Source organism: Eumetopias jubatus, unplaced genomic scaffold, assembly GCF_037043125.1.
Source record: "Eumetopias jubatus isolate StellerSeaLion01/CBP00866 unplaced genomic scaffold, mEumJub1_p1.0 scaffold_5, whole genome shotgun sequence".
Classification (NCBI taxonomy): Eukaryota; Metazoa; Chordata; class Mammalia; order Carnivora; family Otariidae; genus Eumetopias; species Eumetopias jubatus.
Genome location: NW_028274811.1, coordinates 124,875,619 through 124,887,984, shown reverse-complemented (window position 1 = coordinate 124,887,984; position 12,366 = coordinate 124,875,619). Strand labels below are relative to the sequence as shown.

Sequence of the window (12,366 nt, the reverse complement as noted above, 5' to 3'; positions counted from 1 at the left end):
CGGGCTCCCTGCTCAGCAGGAAGCCTGCTTCTCCCTCTCCCACTCCCCCTGCTTGTGTTCCCTCTCTTGCTGTCTCTGTCAGATAAATAAAATCTTAAAAAAAATTTTTTTTCTTACAACAGGCAAAGTAAGATACGAATTTTGATTATAACGCTTTATGTTCGAGAGTCAGAATTTTCAGGTCTTATGGATAGCAAAGTCAGAGTTGTTTCATAATCAGGGTGGCTCATTCGGTTAAGTGTCTGACTCTTGATACTGGCTCAAGTCACGACCTCACAATAGTGAGATCCAGCCCCAGAGTCCAGCTCTTTACCAGGCATGGAGCCTCCTTAGGATTCTCTCTCCCTTAGCCCCTCCACCCCCCACTTGCACACTCTCTCTCAAAAAAAAAAAAAAATTGTTTCACTTCCAAAGATCACACCTTTGTTGTCATATGAAAGACTTGCCATAATTTTAATTTTGCACTGAAGTTTATATTTGAGTAGAACAAAATTTTACTATTTATTTTAGATGGACAATTTATATTTATTAAAATACAGAGCAGGGAGAGCCCTCCACTGTTATTACGAATAAACTTTTAGATAGTAACTTTTTTAAAAAAAGATTTATTTATTTATTTTGAGAGAGACAGACAGCGCGTGCGTGAGCGCACATGAGCAAGCAGGGGGCAGGAGCAGAGGGAGAGGGAGAGTCTTAAGCACACTCTGCACTGAGTGTGGAGCCCCATGCAGGGCTCAATCTCACAACCCTGAGATCACGACTGGAGCTGAAACCAGGAGCTGGATGCCTAATGGACTGCACCACCCAGGCGCACCTATGAATAAACTTTTAAATGTAGATAAAAGAGATACATACCTCAGGGTGAAGAATACCTTGAGGTTCTATTTTAAGGAAATAAGTTTCCAATGCAATCACATAAACAGTGTATAAGACTGCATGTTTGTACCACGTGAATTATCATTTCAAAACAGCTGTGAACTCAAAAAATTTTATTTAGACCTTACAATTTTGTCTACTATTTCCCATTGTAGGAAGATTTCTCATACATCCAAAAAATGTATGTTAATTTAAATCAATCTATTATTTTGTCATTAGCTCTTATTAAAAAAATCTGGCACAATGAATTTGAAACTGTTAAACAATACTTGCCACTTCTTTAAGAGTTATTCTGAACTCTTTTCATTTCTATGGGCTATCAAGACTAAAACAACCACAGAGACAAAAATGGTTTTTACATTAAATTCAGTAACTGATGAAAATGTATAATGCAAAAATTCCAGATAAATCAACAATGATTAACAAAAAATAAGCAAAACAAAATTCAAAAATTATACTTTAACAATTTTATTTATTAAAAAGTATTTTTTTTTAAGTAAGCTCTATACCTAATGTGGGGCTTGAACTCATGATCCTGAGATCAAGAGTCACATGCTCTACCAACTGAGCCAGCCAGGTGCACCAGTGTAACAATTTAAAGACAGGCTCACTTCTACCATAAAGTGAATAAACTATTAAATATTCCTAATCACTTTACATATTTCTAATTAGAATTCAGACCAAGCTTCAATAAAAATTTCAACTATGTTAAAATGTGCTATTATTCAGTCCTATGTATATACATATGTAAATTAATCATTACATTTTTATTTCTTACCAGCTTTTGGTTTCACAAGTCCCACAGCAAGAATAGTCTCACTAAGTCCATCAAAATAGGCAAGGTCTCCTCTGCCAACAGTTAAAGAAAAACATGTTATACATATGAAGAAAATAGTTTTATCTAAAATGTTAAGACTACAGAATGTAATGAAAAATAAACCAGCAAACAAAAGTGTTTCAATTCCAAGATCCAGGCACACAGGCCTTTCTAAGGCTAATAAGCATAAACCAGGAAAACAGGGCATGCTGCTCCCCATCCCAAACTTCCCCCCAACCAGGTTGCAAGGTAACAGCAATTCTACTGCTGGGGCAAGATGCCCTCAGAAAAAGACTCACAGGGAAAGTATAAGGCTGAGAGTGGAAGGGAAACATTGAGAAAAAATCTCCGGCATCCCAACCTGTATCCTAAGTGCAAAGTAATTCTACAGGATGAAACCTGTGGTCCACTGAGGATAACCAAAGCAATGACAAAACCAAACTCAGCTCAGCTCCTGACTTGAAAAAAGTCAACTTTCCCCATTATAAACGCCTACCTGCTAGGCCCATTTCTAAGGATAAATACTATTTACTGCAGTATCCACTGTCCTACACATGATATCTAGCTTTCAGAAAACACGAGACAAAAACACACAGGAAAAAAAAGCCTGTCAAGAAACAAAGCAATCAAGAGAAATGGACTCAGCTATGAGGTCGATGTCTGAACTACAGACAGAAAATTTTAAATAAATATGATTAATACTGTACGGGGGGCTAATGGAAAAGGTGGATGACATAATAAACAGATAAGGAATTTCAGCAGAGAGGTGAAAATTACAAGAAATAAGCAAGTGAAAATATTAGAAATAAAAAGCACAGCACAAAGAAAGAACATCTTGTGAACTTTTTAAGTAGACTTGACATAGCTAATGAAGGAATTGGTGATCCTGAAGTTGGGTCAATAGAAACTGTCCAAATTGAAACAAAAAGAAAAAAAAAAAAGAATGGAGAAAAAAAATTGAACAGAGCATCCAAAACCTGTTGAAGAACATCAAACAATCTAACAAAAGTATAAAAATCTCAGAAGAGGGAAAGAATGGGGCAGGACAAATATTTTAAGGTAATCACTGAAAAATTTCCAAAAATAATGAAAGATCAAGAAAATCAGAAAATGCCAAGCAGAATAAACACCGAGAAAAAAATATACGTTCCGGACTTTGAAGAAAACTTCTGGTTGTCCTGAAAATGACCAAGCCAACAGGAAGAAAACACCTCAATGGCCACTTAGGTAAACAGGTTTCCCGCTTTTTTCCATACTGTGATAACTGGCACAGCCTCCAGAAACTAAGACCAGTACTGGGGAAGTTAGGGGTTACAGAACAATAAATGGGACAAGATTATGAGCCTATTATCCAGGTGGTATTAGGATTTATAATAGAAAGCTAATGGAATAATTGAAAGGAAGCCCAAGGCTTTTGTAGTATTGAACTTGTGAACGAAATAAAGATTTATACCCAGGACTGTGCCTTGTTTTTTTTTTTCAATAAGCACATTGTTCAGATGATTTCTCTTTAAATGAGTTCTAGTTTTAACACAATAAGGTTGGACTGTATGTTCCTTGTCAACAGACACTATATTTACCACATTCAGTACTTTTCCTAGCACAAAACAGTGTCTGATACATGATAAACTCAATATTTTATTATGATGGATATATTGGATGTTAATGGAAATTTAGAAATTTTCATTAAAGGGAAAATCTTTCTTAAGGAAATTATCCTTACATTTATCTATTATGCAGTTTTTTGGCATCTGATTTGCTTAAATACATTCATGCCTAAATGAAGAGGTTTTATTCCTTAGTAACAAAATGACCATGTTACAATAATACAACAAACAAGTTCAAGATATATGAGGAACAATCACAACCACACATCACTGCTATTAGGACTATATAACAGTTCAATCAAAACTCCAGCTATGAAAAGTTCTAATCGAAAAAAATCAGTGAACAAAAATTTAAGCTACAAGTTGTCATTTAGTGTCACTTCAACTCCATGATACAGTGTATGTGTGTTCCTAACAGGTGTCTTAATTACTCAAGGAAAGAGTAAAAACTACGTGGGCCTTCTTCTCATTAACCCACTTAACCACCTAAAGATATTATGACAGAGAACTGGTAATATGCCAAAATTTATCTCCAGAAAGCCAGGTGAGATTACCGTATCAATAAACTTTATTTTAGCAAGAATGTCTTGGACCTTCACTCAGACTATTACAAACATTCAAATTACACATAGATCAAGCTCACAGACCAACAAAACTGTTTAGTCACTTCAGTAAGTTAAGACACTCCCAACGCACAGAAATGCATCGAAAACAGATCCTTCAAAATGTCAAACCAGGGGCGCCTGAGTGGTGGCTCAGATGGTTAAGCGTCTGCCTTCAGCTCAGGTCACAATCCCAGGGTGCTGGGATCGAGCCCCGCATCGGGCTCCCTGCTTGACGGGGAGCCTGCTTCTCCCTCTCCCTCTACCATTCCCTCCGCTTGTGCTCTCTCGCTCTGTCAGATAAATAAATAAAATCTTAAAAAGAAAAAAAAGTCAAACCAACTCTCAAAAAACTGATAGGCTATCTTATTGGAAGGTAAGAGCTTGGCAACTAGACCCCTGCTACTCAGAGTGGTACTTAGACTGGCAGCATCACTGGGAGTTTGTTACAAATGCAGACTCTTGAGGCTCACTCAGAACTACTATAACAGAATCCACATTTTAACACCCTACCCAGGTGATTGGTATGCATACTGAGAAGCAATGATCCAGATGTTAGATGAATGAAAAATAAACCACGCAGCTTCTGATGAGAACATTAGCTGCAGTTAAGATAATCTAAATTCTAACCATGCTACAGCAAACCAGCATTAAATACATACCCGTCTTCATAGTTCCACATGAATATGTCACTGTCAATTGTGAGCCAAGCTCTGCTGATAGGAGGGAACACACCCATCATGCAGTTACACTGCATATCTGAAGTAGCGTGGATGTAAGGCAAAAAGATTTCAATCTTATCTTTCTTAAATTTGTTTTGAAAGATTTTGGTTTAAAATTTATGATTAAGGGGTGCCTGGGTGGCTTAGTTGTTAAGCGTCTACCTTTGGCTCAGGTTGTGATCCCAGGGTCCTGGGATCGAGCCCAGAGGCCGGCCCCCTGCTCCATGGGGAGCGTGTTTCTCCCTCTCCCACTCCCCCTGCTTGTGTTCCCTCTCTCTGTCAAAAAATAAATAAAATCTTAAAAAAAAAAACACACACTTTAAAATTTATGATTAAAAAATCATGACCTAACCACTCTTTAATAGAAAGAGCAAATAAAATATCTTGATTTCTAATAAGTTTAATGAAAGACATAGCTGACAGAAATAAACCTGTAATCTATAATTTCTAAATAATGCTATCTGAATTCTTGAAATGCATTCTAAAGGACAAATGTAATGTTTTCACCATTACTAACTTAAAAAAGAATACGGATTATGAGTAACACCATTAAATTTTGACATGAAAAAACTTACTGGACCAGTTTCTCCAATTGTATAAGAGCAAGACTGACTAAAAAAAAAAACAAAAGCACATGGTATGCTAAAGTCATAGCTTGACTATTTGCAAGCTTCTTATAAATAGGATGATTGAGGGGCGCCTGGTGGCTCAGTCGTTAAGCATCTGCCTTCGCCTCAGGTCATGATCCCAGGGTTCTGGGATCAAGCCCCACATCGGGCTCTCTGCTCTGCGGGAAGCCTGCTTCTCCCTCTCCCACTCCCCCTGCTTGTGTTCCCTCTCTTGCTGTGTCTCTCTCTGTCAAATAAATAAATAAAATCTTTAAAAAAATAATAATAGTGTGATTGAAAAAGAATTATGTAATTATAAAACAAGGAAACAATGATCAAATAATTTCCTTTGCAGAAATAGTATTATCAGAAGATAAAAGAAGAATATTAAGAAACTAAGCAAGGGGGACGCCTGGGTGGCTCAGTTGGTTGAGCACCTGCTTTCAGCTCAGGTCATGATCCCAGAGTCCAGGGATCGAGTCCCACGTCAGGCTCCTTGCTCAGTGGGGGAGCTGGCTTCTCCCTCTGTCTGCAGCTCCCCCTGCTTGTGCACTCGCGCGTGTGTTCTCTCAAATGAATAAATAAAATCTTTAAAAAAAAAAAAGAAAAAGAAAAAAGAAACTACAAGAATAGAATATAGGATAAGGTATGTTTTATATTTAATAACACTATTTCACAAAGTCTCAGAGAAACAGTGAAAATGTTAGGGAAAATATTAAATTCTACTAGTTTTTCTACATACAAGTATTCTTCAATTTTCCATTTCCTTTATTTTTCTGAATCAGACTGTAATGAAATTTAAAAAGCTTTTTTTTTTTTAAAGATTTTATTTATTTATTTGACAGAGAGAGACACAGTGAGAGAGGGAACACAAGCAGGGGGAGTGGAAGAGGGAGAAGAGGGCCTCCTGCTGAGCAGGGAGCCCGATGCGGGGCTCGATCCCAGGACCCCGGGATCATGACCTGAGCTGAAGGCAGACGCTTCATGACTGAGCCACCCAGACATCCCGAAATTTGAAAAGCTTTTAAATAGATTAATATACTTTTTAAAAGTCTCATTAAATAATACAGCACCTTAATGTCTAAATTATGAGGGCTATAGATTGATAAAAAAGCTTCCTAGCAAATTTAACTATAAATCTAACGCCTTTATAGGATATGCCACACTTTTAAAAAATTAGGCAAAATTGGGGCGCCTGGGTGGCTCAGTTGGTTAGGCGTCTGCCTTCGGCTCAGGTCATGATCCTAGGGTCCTGGGATCGAGCCTCGCGTTGGGCTCCCTGCTCTGTGGGAAGCCTGCTTCTCCCTCTCCCACTCCCCCTGCTGGTGTTCCCTCTCTCACTGTGTCTCTCTCTGTCAAATAAATAAATAAATAAAATCTTAAAAAAAAAATTAGACAAAATCTTTCTTTTTAGAGGGTAACAAAACTCCTCTAGTAACTCAGTCTATGAAGATGCCATTAGTGTTCCATTCTTATTGTGATCCTTAGAAATATCATCACTTACAGACTTTAATTCTAAGATAGCAGTAAGTGCAAATCATACCAAAAACTTTTGGGGAGTAGAAAAAAGAAGTACCTGGCAGTTTGTTTTTAAACAGTTTTAGAACAACACCTCAGTTTTAAAACGTTAAAATATGAGAAAAAATAAAAATGAAAATCATGGGTCTTCCAGCTAAAATGTGGTACTAAAAGCTTCCTTGATTAGCATTTAACTGGAAAGTACTACTTTGCAAGAATATCATTCAAAATGCGGAATTCCTTGTAAACAATTCACTCTCTTCAATGTCCCAGAATAATTAAAATGTGATTCAATTTTCAACCTTCAATGTTATATGAAATTTTCTAGGCACATGGCAAACTACCCACATACTTAAAATATTTTTTAAATAAAACTCCTAAATGAACTGATACACACACACCAATTAAACACAAAGCAAGAACTGTAACAAGAATACCAATTTTAAAAAATTTTAAAGAGTTAAAAAACAAGGTAACAGGATACGTCCAAACTGTTCAACAAGTTCAGGTGGGAGAGGAACTCTTCGGATGGAACTGATCTCTGGAAGGTTGGGTACCGAAAGCAAACCAGGCCCCTGTAGAGGATAATCCATATCTGACATGCCAGAAACAGTGGGATTATCTGCAAGTAATAAAACAAAGCACTTAATAAAATAATAATGTTTGGGCATCAACTAGGCATACTGAAGCACTGCAAGCTAAAAAAATTGTGCATCTGGTGGTTGTAAAAGGTATATAGAGAGAATAAAAGAGTTCTGACCCAATACAAAGGAGGCCTGAGAAAATCCAGTGTTAAGGTGGGGACAATTACAGGTTTCAGCACTAAACACAAGGTTATCTTTCACAAAGATGCCATTAGAAAAGAAATACTTAGTTCAATAATTTAGGCTTTTTTTCCTATTATTTTACTAATCTGAAATGGGCAAATATTTATAAAACCACTTTGTGATTGTCAGATAAAACAATTGTGAACAAAAGATTGGGGAAAAAATAGATTTCTTTTCCCACTTAAATATTAATAGAGTAAAACAATCTATGCATTTTTCTGTTAGACCACCCCCAAGACCAGTAAGATAAATACAAATAATACCACATAAGCAATATTTTATTGGGGGAAACCACAGACTGCTCTATAAAGTGTTCTCATTTGGCAACCTTTCTCTCACCCTAAGACACAGTCACCTAAGGGCAGGAGTGCGCTGCTCTATTCAGCCTGTCCTTTCTATGTCTTGAACAGGGAGGTGTTCTTTAGATCTGACTGATGACCTATGTTTATCCCAGGCACCTTTCCAGGCTCTCTTTAAGTACAAAGATGTTGGGGAAAACTGACATATAAAAGAAATTCTAAATGTATTAGGGAAATTTAAAATATACAACTAGAGAGAGAAATGCAATCAATTCCTATGTACTGATTGATTACCCAGTTTCAACAATTACCAATAACATGCCTGATCATGTTTCATTTATATCCCTATTTCTTCCCTAATGGAGTTTTTGAAACAAATCCCAGACGTCCCATTTAATCTTAAAACATAATTTTAATAGGATATTGCACAGGGAGCCTAGGTGGCTCAGTCGTTGAGCATCTGCCTTCGGCTCAGGTCATGATCCCAGGGTCATGGGATCGAGCCCCGCATCGGGCTCCTTGCTCCGCGGGAAGCCTGCTTCTCCCTCTCCCACTCCCTTTGCTTGTGTTCCCTCTCTCACTGTCTCTCTCTGTCAAAAAATAAAATCTTTAAAAAAAAAAAAGATATTGCACATGTTAAATGGCAGTGGGAATACAAAGGATGGAATTATTGACTACAGTAAGAATGTGAATGGTTAGGGTTTTAGAGGGGTGGGGGGATGGGTTAGCCCGGTGATGGGTATTGAGGGCACATATTGAATGGAGCACTGGGTGTTATATGCAAAAAATGAATCATGAAACACTACATCAAAAACTAATGATGTAATGTATGATGACTAACATAACGTAATAAAATAAAATAAAAATAGGGTGCCTGGGTGGCTCAGTTGGTTGAGCGACTGCCTTCGGCTCGGGTCATGATCCTGGAGTCCCGCATCGGGCTCCCTGCTCAGCGGGGAGTCTGCTTCTCCCTCTGATCCTCTTCTCTCTCGTGCTATCTCTCATTCTCTCTCTCAAATAAATAAAATCTTTAAAATAAAATAAATAAAATAAAAATAAATAAAAAGAACGTGACTAGTTAAGAAAGCCTTCACAAAGGAAGTGATATTCAAGCGAGTCTGGAAGAATGTCAGGCAAAGAAGAAAGAACATTCCAGAAGTGATGAAGTAAATGATGATGTAAAATAGAATCCTGAAGAAAGAGCTTCTTAAGGAAAACATGTTAAATTCAGTGTGACTGGAACAAAGAGTTTGAGAATAGGATGGAAGAAGGGGAGGAGATTAGGTTGAAGAGGTTGGTGTAAAGGTGGATAGAATCGATTTGAATCAGATAAGAGAGGACAAGAATGTATGGACTCTTTTTACATCTTGCTTTTCAAACCTAAGGAGGTTAAAGGGAGTAATGCTGTTCGAGATGACAGTTACTAATAGGCCACTCAGTTCTTATAAGCACTGGTAAGTAGCTGTCAGGAACAAATACTACATGTGTTTTATTTCCATCTTTTCTCTGACTACAAGTCTACTAAATGACTTTTATAAATCGCCACAAGTGTCGTTTAGGTTTACATTGCACAGATTATCCTTGTTACTTTATCTTGGTTATTGTTTACCAAAAACCTTGTCTCTTACACTTTTCTCCAATATAGGTCTCACAAAGGGGCCACTTTTTTTTTTTTTAAAGCAACTTATGTAATTCCATGCCTTGAAGAACCTGGTCATAATTTAAAACCATTAAAGTATTTTCCCGTCACCTCTCTTTTGGGGGCCCATACATTGCCTTACCCTCCCTGTTCATCATCACAGCTAATATCCCTGCTCTCTTCCTTTATTCCACTGGTCGTTCTTCCCAACTACCTTTGTATTACAGGACTTTGTATTACACTAACTCTACACATAATAAAGACTATCTTTGAGAGAAGATGGTAAATTTCCAAATTAACTTCGTTTGCTCGTCTGTTTTAGTCTAATGTTAATGAGGGATCAACAAGAATGAGACCTGGATCAGGTGATCCTACTCAACTGGCCTTAGCGATGAACACTCGAGGCAGTGAGCAGCTCATTAAGTTTGGGGTCTTTGCTTCAAATGGGGGGTTGCTCGTCACTCCTACCCTCTCAAATATCGGCAGTGAAGTGAGGACAGGAAAATAAACGGAAAATAGGCTCTTTTTCGCTCTTTAAAATGTAGCACAGCTAAATCTCAAAATGTCTTCGCTGGGCCCACCCTGGGGATAAGGACCTAGTTAGGAAGTCAGGCGAGAGTCCTTTCGGCTGAGAAAGCAGTCACCAAATGGGCACCGATCACTCACTTGGGGCAGACACCATGAGAAGCTCGGAAAGGTCCGGGTACATGCGGTCTTCTTGCAACTGACGGTCGATGAGCCGCCCTGCATTTTCCAGAGCTTCCTGCAAAGCTGAGGCCGACGTGGAGGCCGGCATCGCCGAGCCCAGTAAAGAAGACGGCATGTCGAGACTCGGAGACACCAGCGTCTGGAAAAAGTAAAAAGCGAAGGAGAAAAGAGAAAAACCCAACACCCTAGCTCAGACCCACAGCTTAGAGCGCGCGCGCCAAACGAGAGCCTCGGCGCCTGTGCATGACGCACTTCCGGTTCATCCGGAGGGGAATTTGAAGGCTGCGTTTTGAAGCTGAAGAGAGGAAGCCGTTGAGGGGGCTGGACGTTAGGGGGCGGAGCAAGGGAGCGGAGGCACCTTCCCGGGCGTAGGCTGGATGCTTGAGGGTAGGGGAGGGGAGAATCCGTGGAGGTTATCTAGGGAATGGAGGAAAGAAGGGGAAATGACCGGGAAAGGAGAGGGCCGGGAGAGGTGGGGAGGTGGAAGGGAGCAGGGGTCGGGTAAGTGGGAGCTGGGTGGTGCCCGGCAGCGGAGGCTGCCCCGGTTCTGGTGGGTTTCGCGAGCGCTGGATCTTGGTGTCGCGAGCTTTGCAGGTTAGAATCTCTCAACTGCAACTACTTAAGAGTTTGCGCGTCACTTTCTCTGGTACTCCACAAACAACTGCTCTTGCGAGAGTGGATAGGAGTTGATAGCTTGTCAGAAACAGATTACGTGTGAACCAGAATTTCACTACATTTCTTAGGGGCTTCACTGTAAATTCATCAGACTTTTCTGGTCGTGTCAGTAAGGAGAGCATGTGACTCTGGGTGTCTGGGTGGTGAGTTCAAGCTCCACCTTGGGGTGGAACCTACTTCAAAAAAATTCATCAGGGGTGCCTGGGTGGCTCAGTCGGTTAAGCGGCTGCCTTCGGCTCAAGTCATAATCCTACGGTCCTGGGATCGAGCCCCGCATCGGGCTCCCCGCTCAGCGGGGAGCCTGCTTCTCCCTCTCCCTCTGCCTGCTTCTCTGCCTACTTGTTCTCTCTCTGTATCTATCTGCCAAATAAATAAAATCTTTAAAAAAATTTCATCAGGCTTTTCTTTTTGTGTATGGCTACTGTTACTATAAAGAATTGTGTGTTTACTGAGTCATTCGTTGCATGCAGGGGACTGGGCCTTCCTTTATCTCTCATTACAGAGAGGAAGAAGAGTGTTCTAATTCATTGGTTGATCCCCATCACAAAGTAGAGGGACTGGTATAAAGTAGGTCACCCAATACATCACCAAGTCCTACAGAAATTGAATTCATAATTTGTGTCAGGCACTGTGCCTGGTGCTGGGAATATCAAACTGACACATTCCTGTCCTCAAGGTGCTTCATGCAGGGACACACAAAGTAAAGCGATAAAGTGCATCACCATAATTTTTTATGGGGTATGTATTAATTGCAATAGGAGGATAAGATGAGCAAGAAGAGGTTAGATAGGTTCATTTCACACGGAAGGCAACTGGAGCGGTCAAATCAAAGCACTCTTTCAAAGAGCATTCCTTATTTAGAAATACTAGAATTTGTCCTTATTTAGTGCTCATTTAGAACCACACTTAAGTAAGCTTTATCCCCTTATAGTCTTTTTTTTTTTAAAGATTTTATTTATTTGAATGAGAGAGCACACACAAGAGGGGGGAGGGTCAGAGGGAGAAGCAGACTCCCTACTGAGCAGGGAGCCTGATGCAGGACTCAATCCCGGGACTCCAGGATCGTGACCTGAGCTGAAGGCAGTCGCTTAACCAACTGAGCCACCCAGGCGCCCCTTCATCCCCTTGTATTCTTAATAGTTTAGCTAGTCAGTAACTGAATTACTCCTTTGAAAGAGGACTTCAACTACCTCCTTTTTTTTTTTTTAAGATTTTATTTATTTGACAGACACAATGAGGGAACACAAGCAGGGGGAGTGGGAAAGGGAGAGAAGCAGGCTTCCTGCGGAGCAGGGATCCTGATGCGGGGGCTCGATCCCAGGACCCTGGGATCATGACCTGAGGCGAAGGCAGACGCGTAACGACTGAGCCACCCAGGCACCCTACGAACTACCTCCATTTGATCTCAAACTTTCTAATTAAGTTCTTTCCAGCTTATCTCTTTTTTATAATTTTTTTTGCATTTTTT

At 39.7% G+C, this 12,366-nt stretch overlaps 1 protein-coding gene across 1 annotated transcript in view; it reads right to left on the bottom strand.

Annotated features, from left to right (window-relative positions):
- NUP155 (nucleoporin 155) overlaps positions 1–10,447 on the bottom strand; it is a 63,096-nt gene extending 52,649 nt beyond the window's left edge. The window contains exons 1-4 of the mRNA XM_028098064.2: positions 10,182–10,447; positions 7,235–7,372; positions 4,565–4,661; positions 1,655–1,725 (exon numbers count right to left, since the gene is read on the bottom strand). Coding sequence (XP_027953865.2) covers positions 1,655–1,725; positions 4,565–4,661; positions 7,235–7,372; positions 10,182–10,338 — 463 coding nt within the window. The 5' untranslated portion in view covers positions 10,339–10,447. The remainder of the gene's footprint in view (positions 1–1,654; positions 1,726–4,564; positions 4,662–7,234; positions 7,373–10,181) is intronic.
- Positions 10,448–12,366: the final 1,919 nt, after the last annotated feature.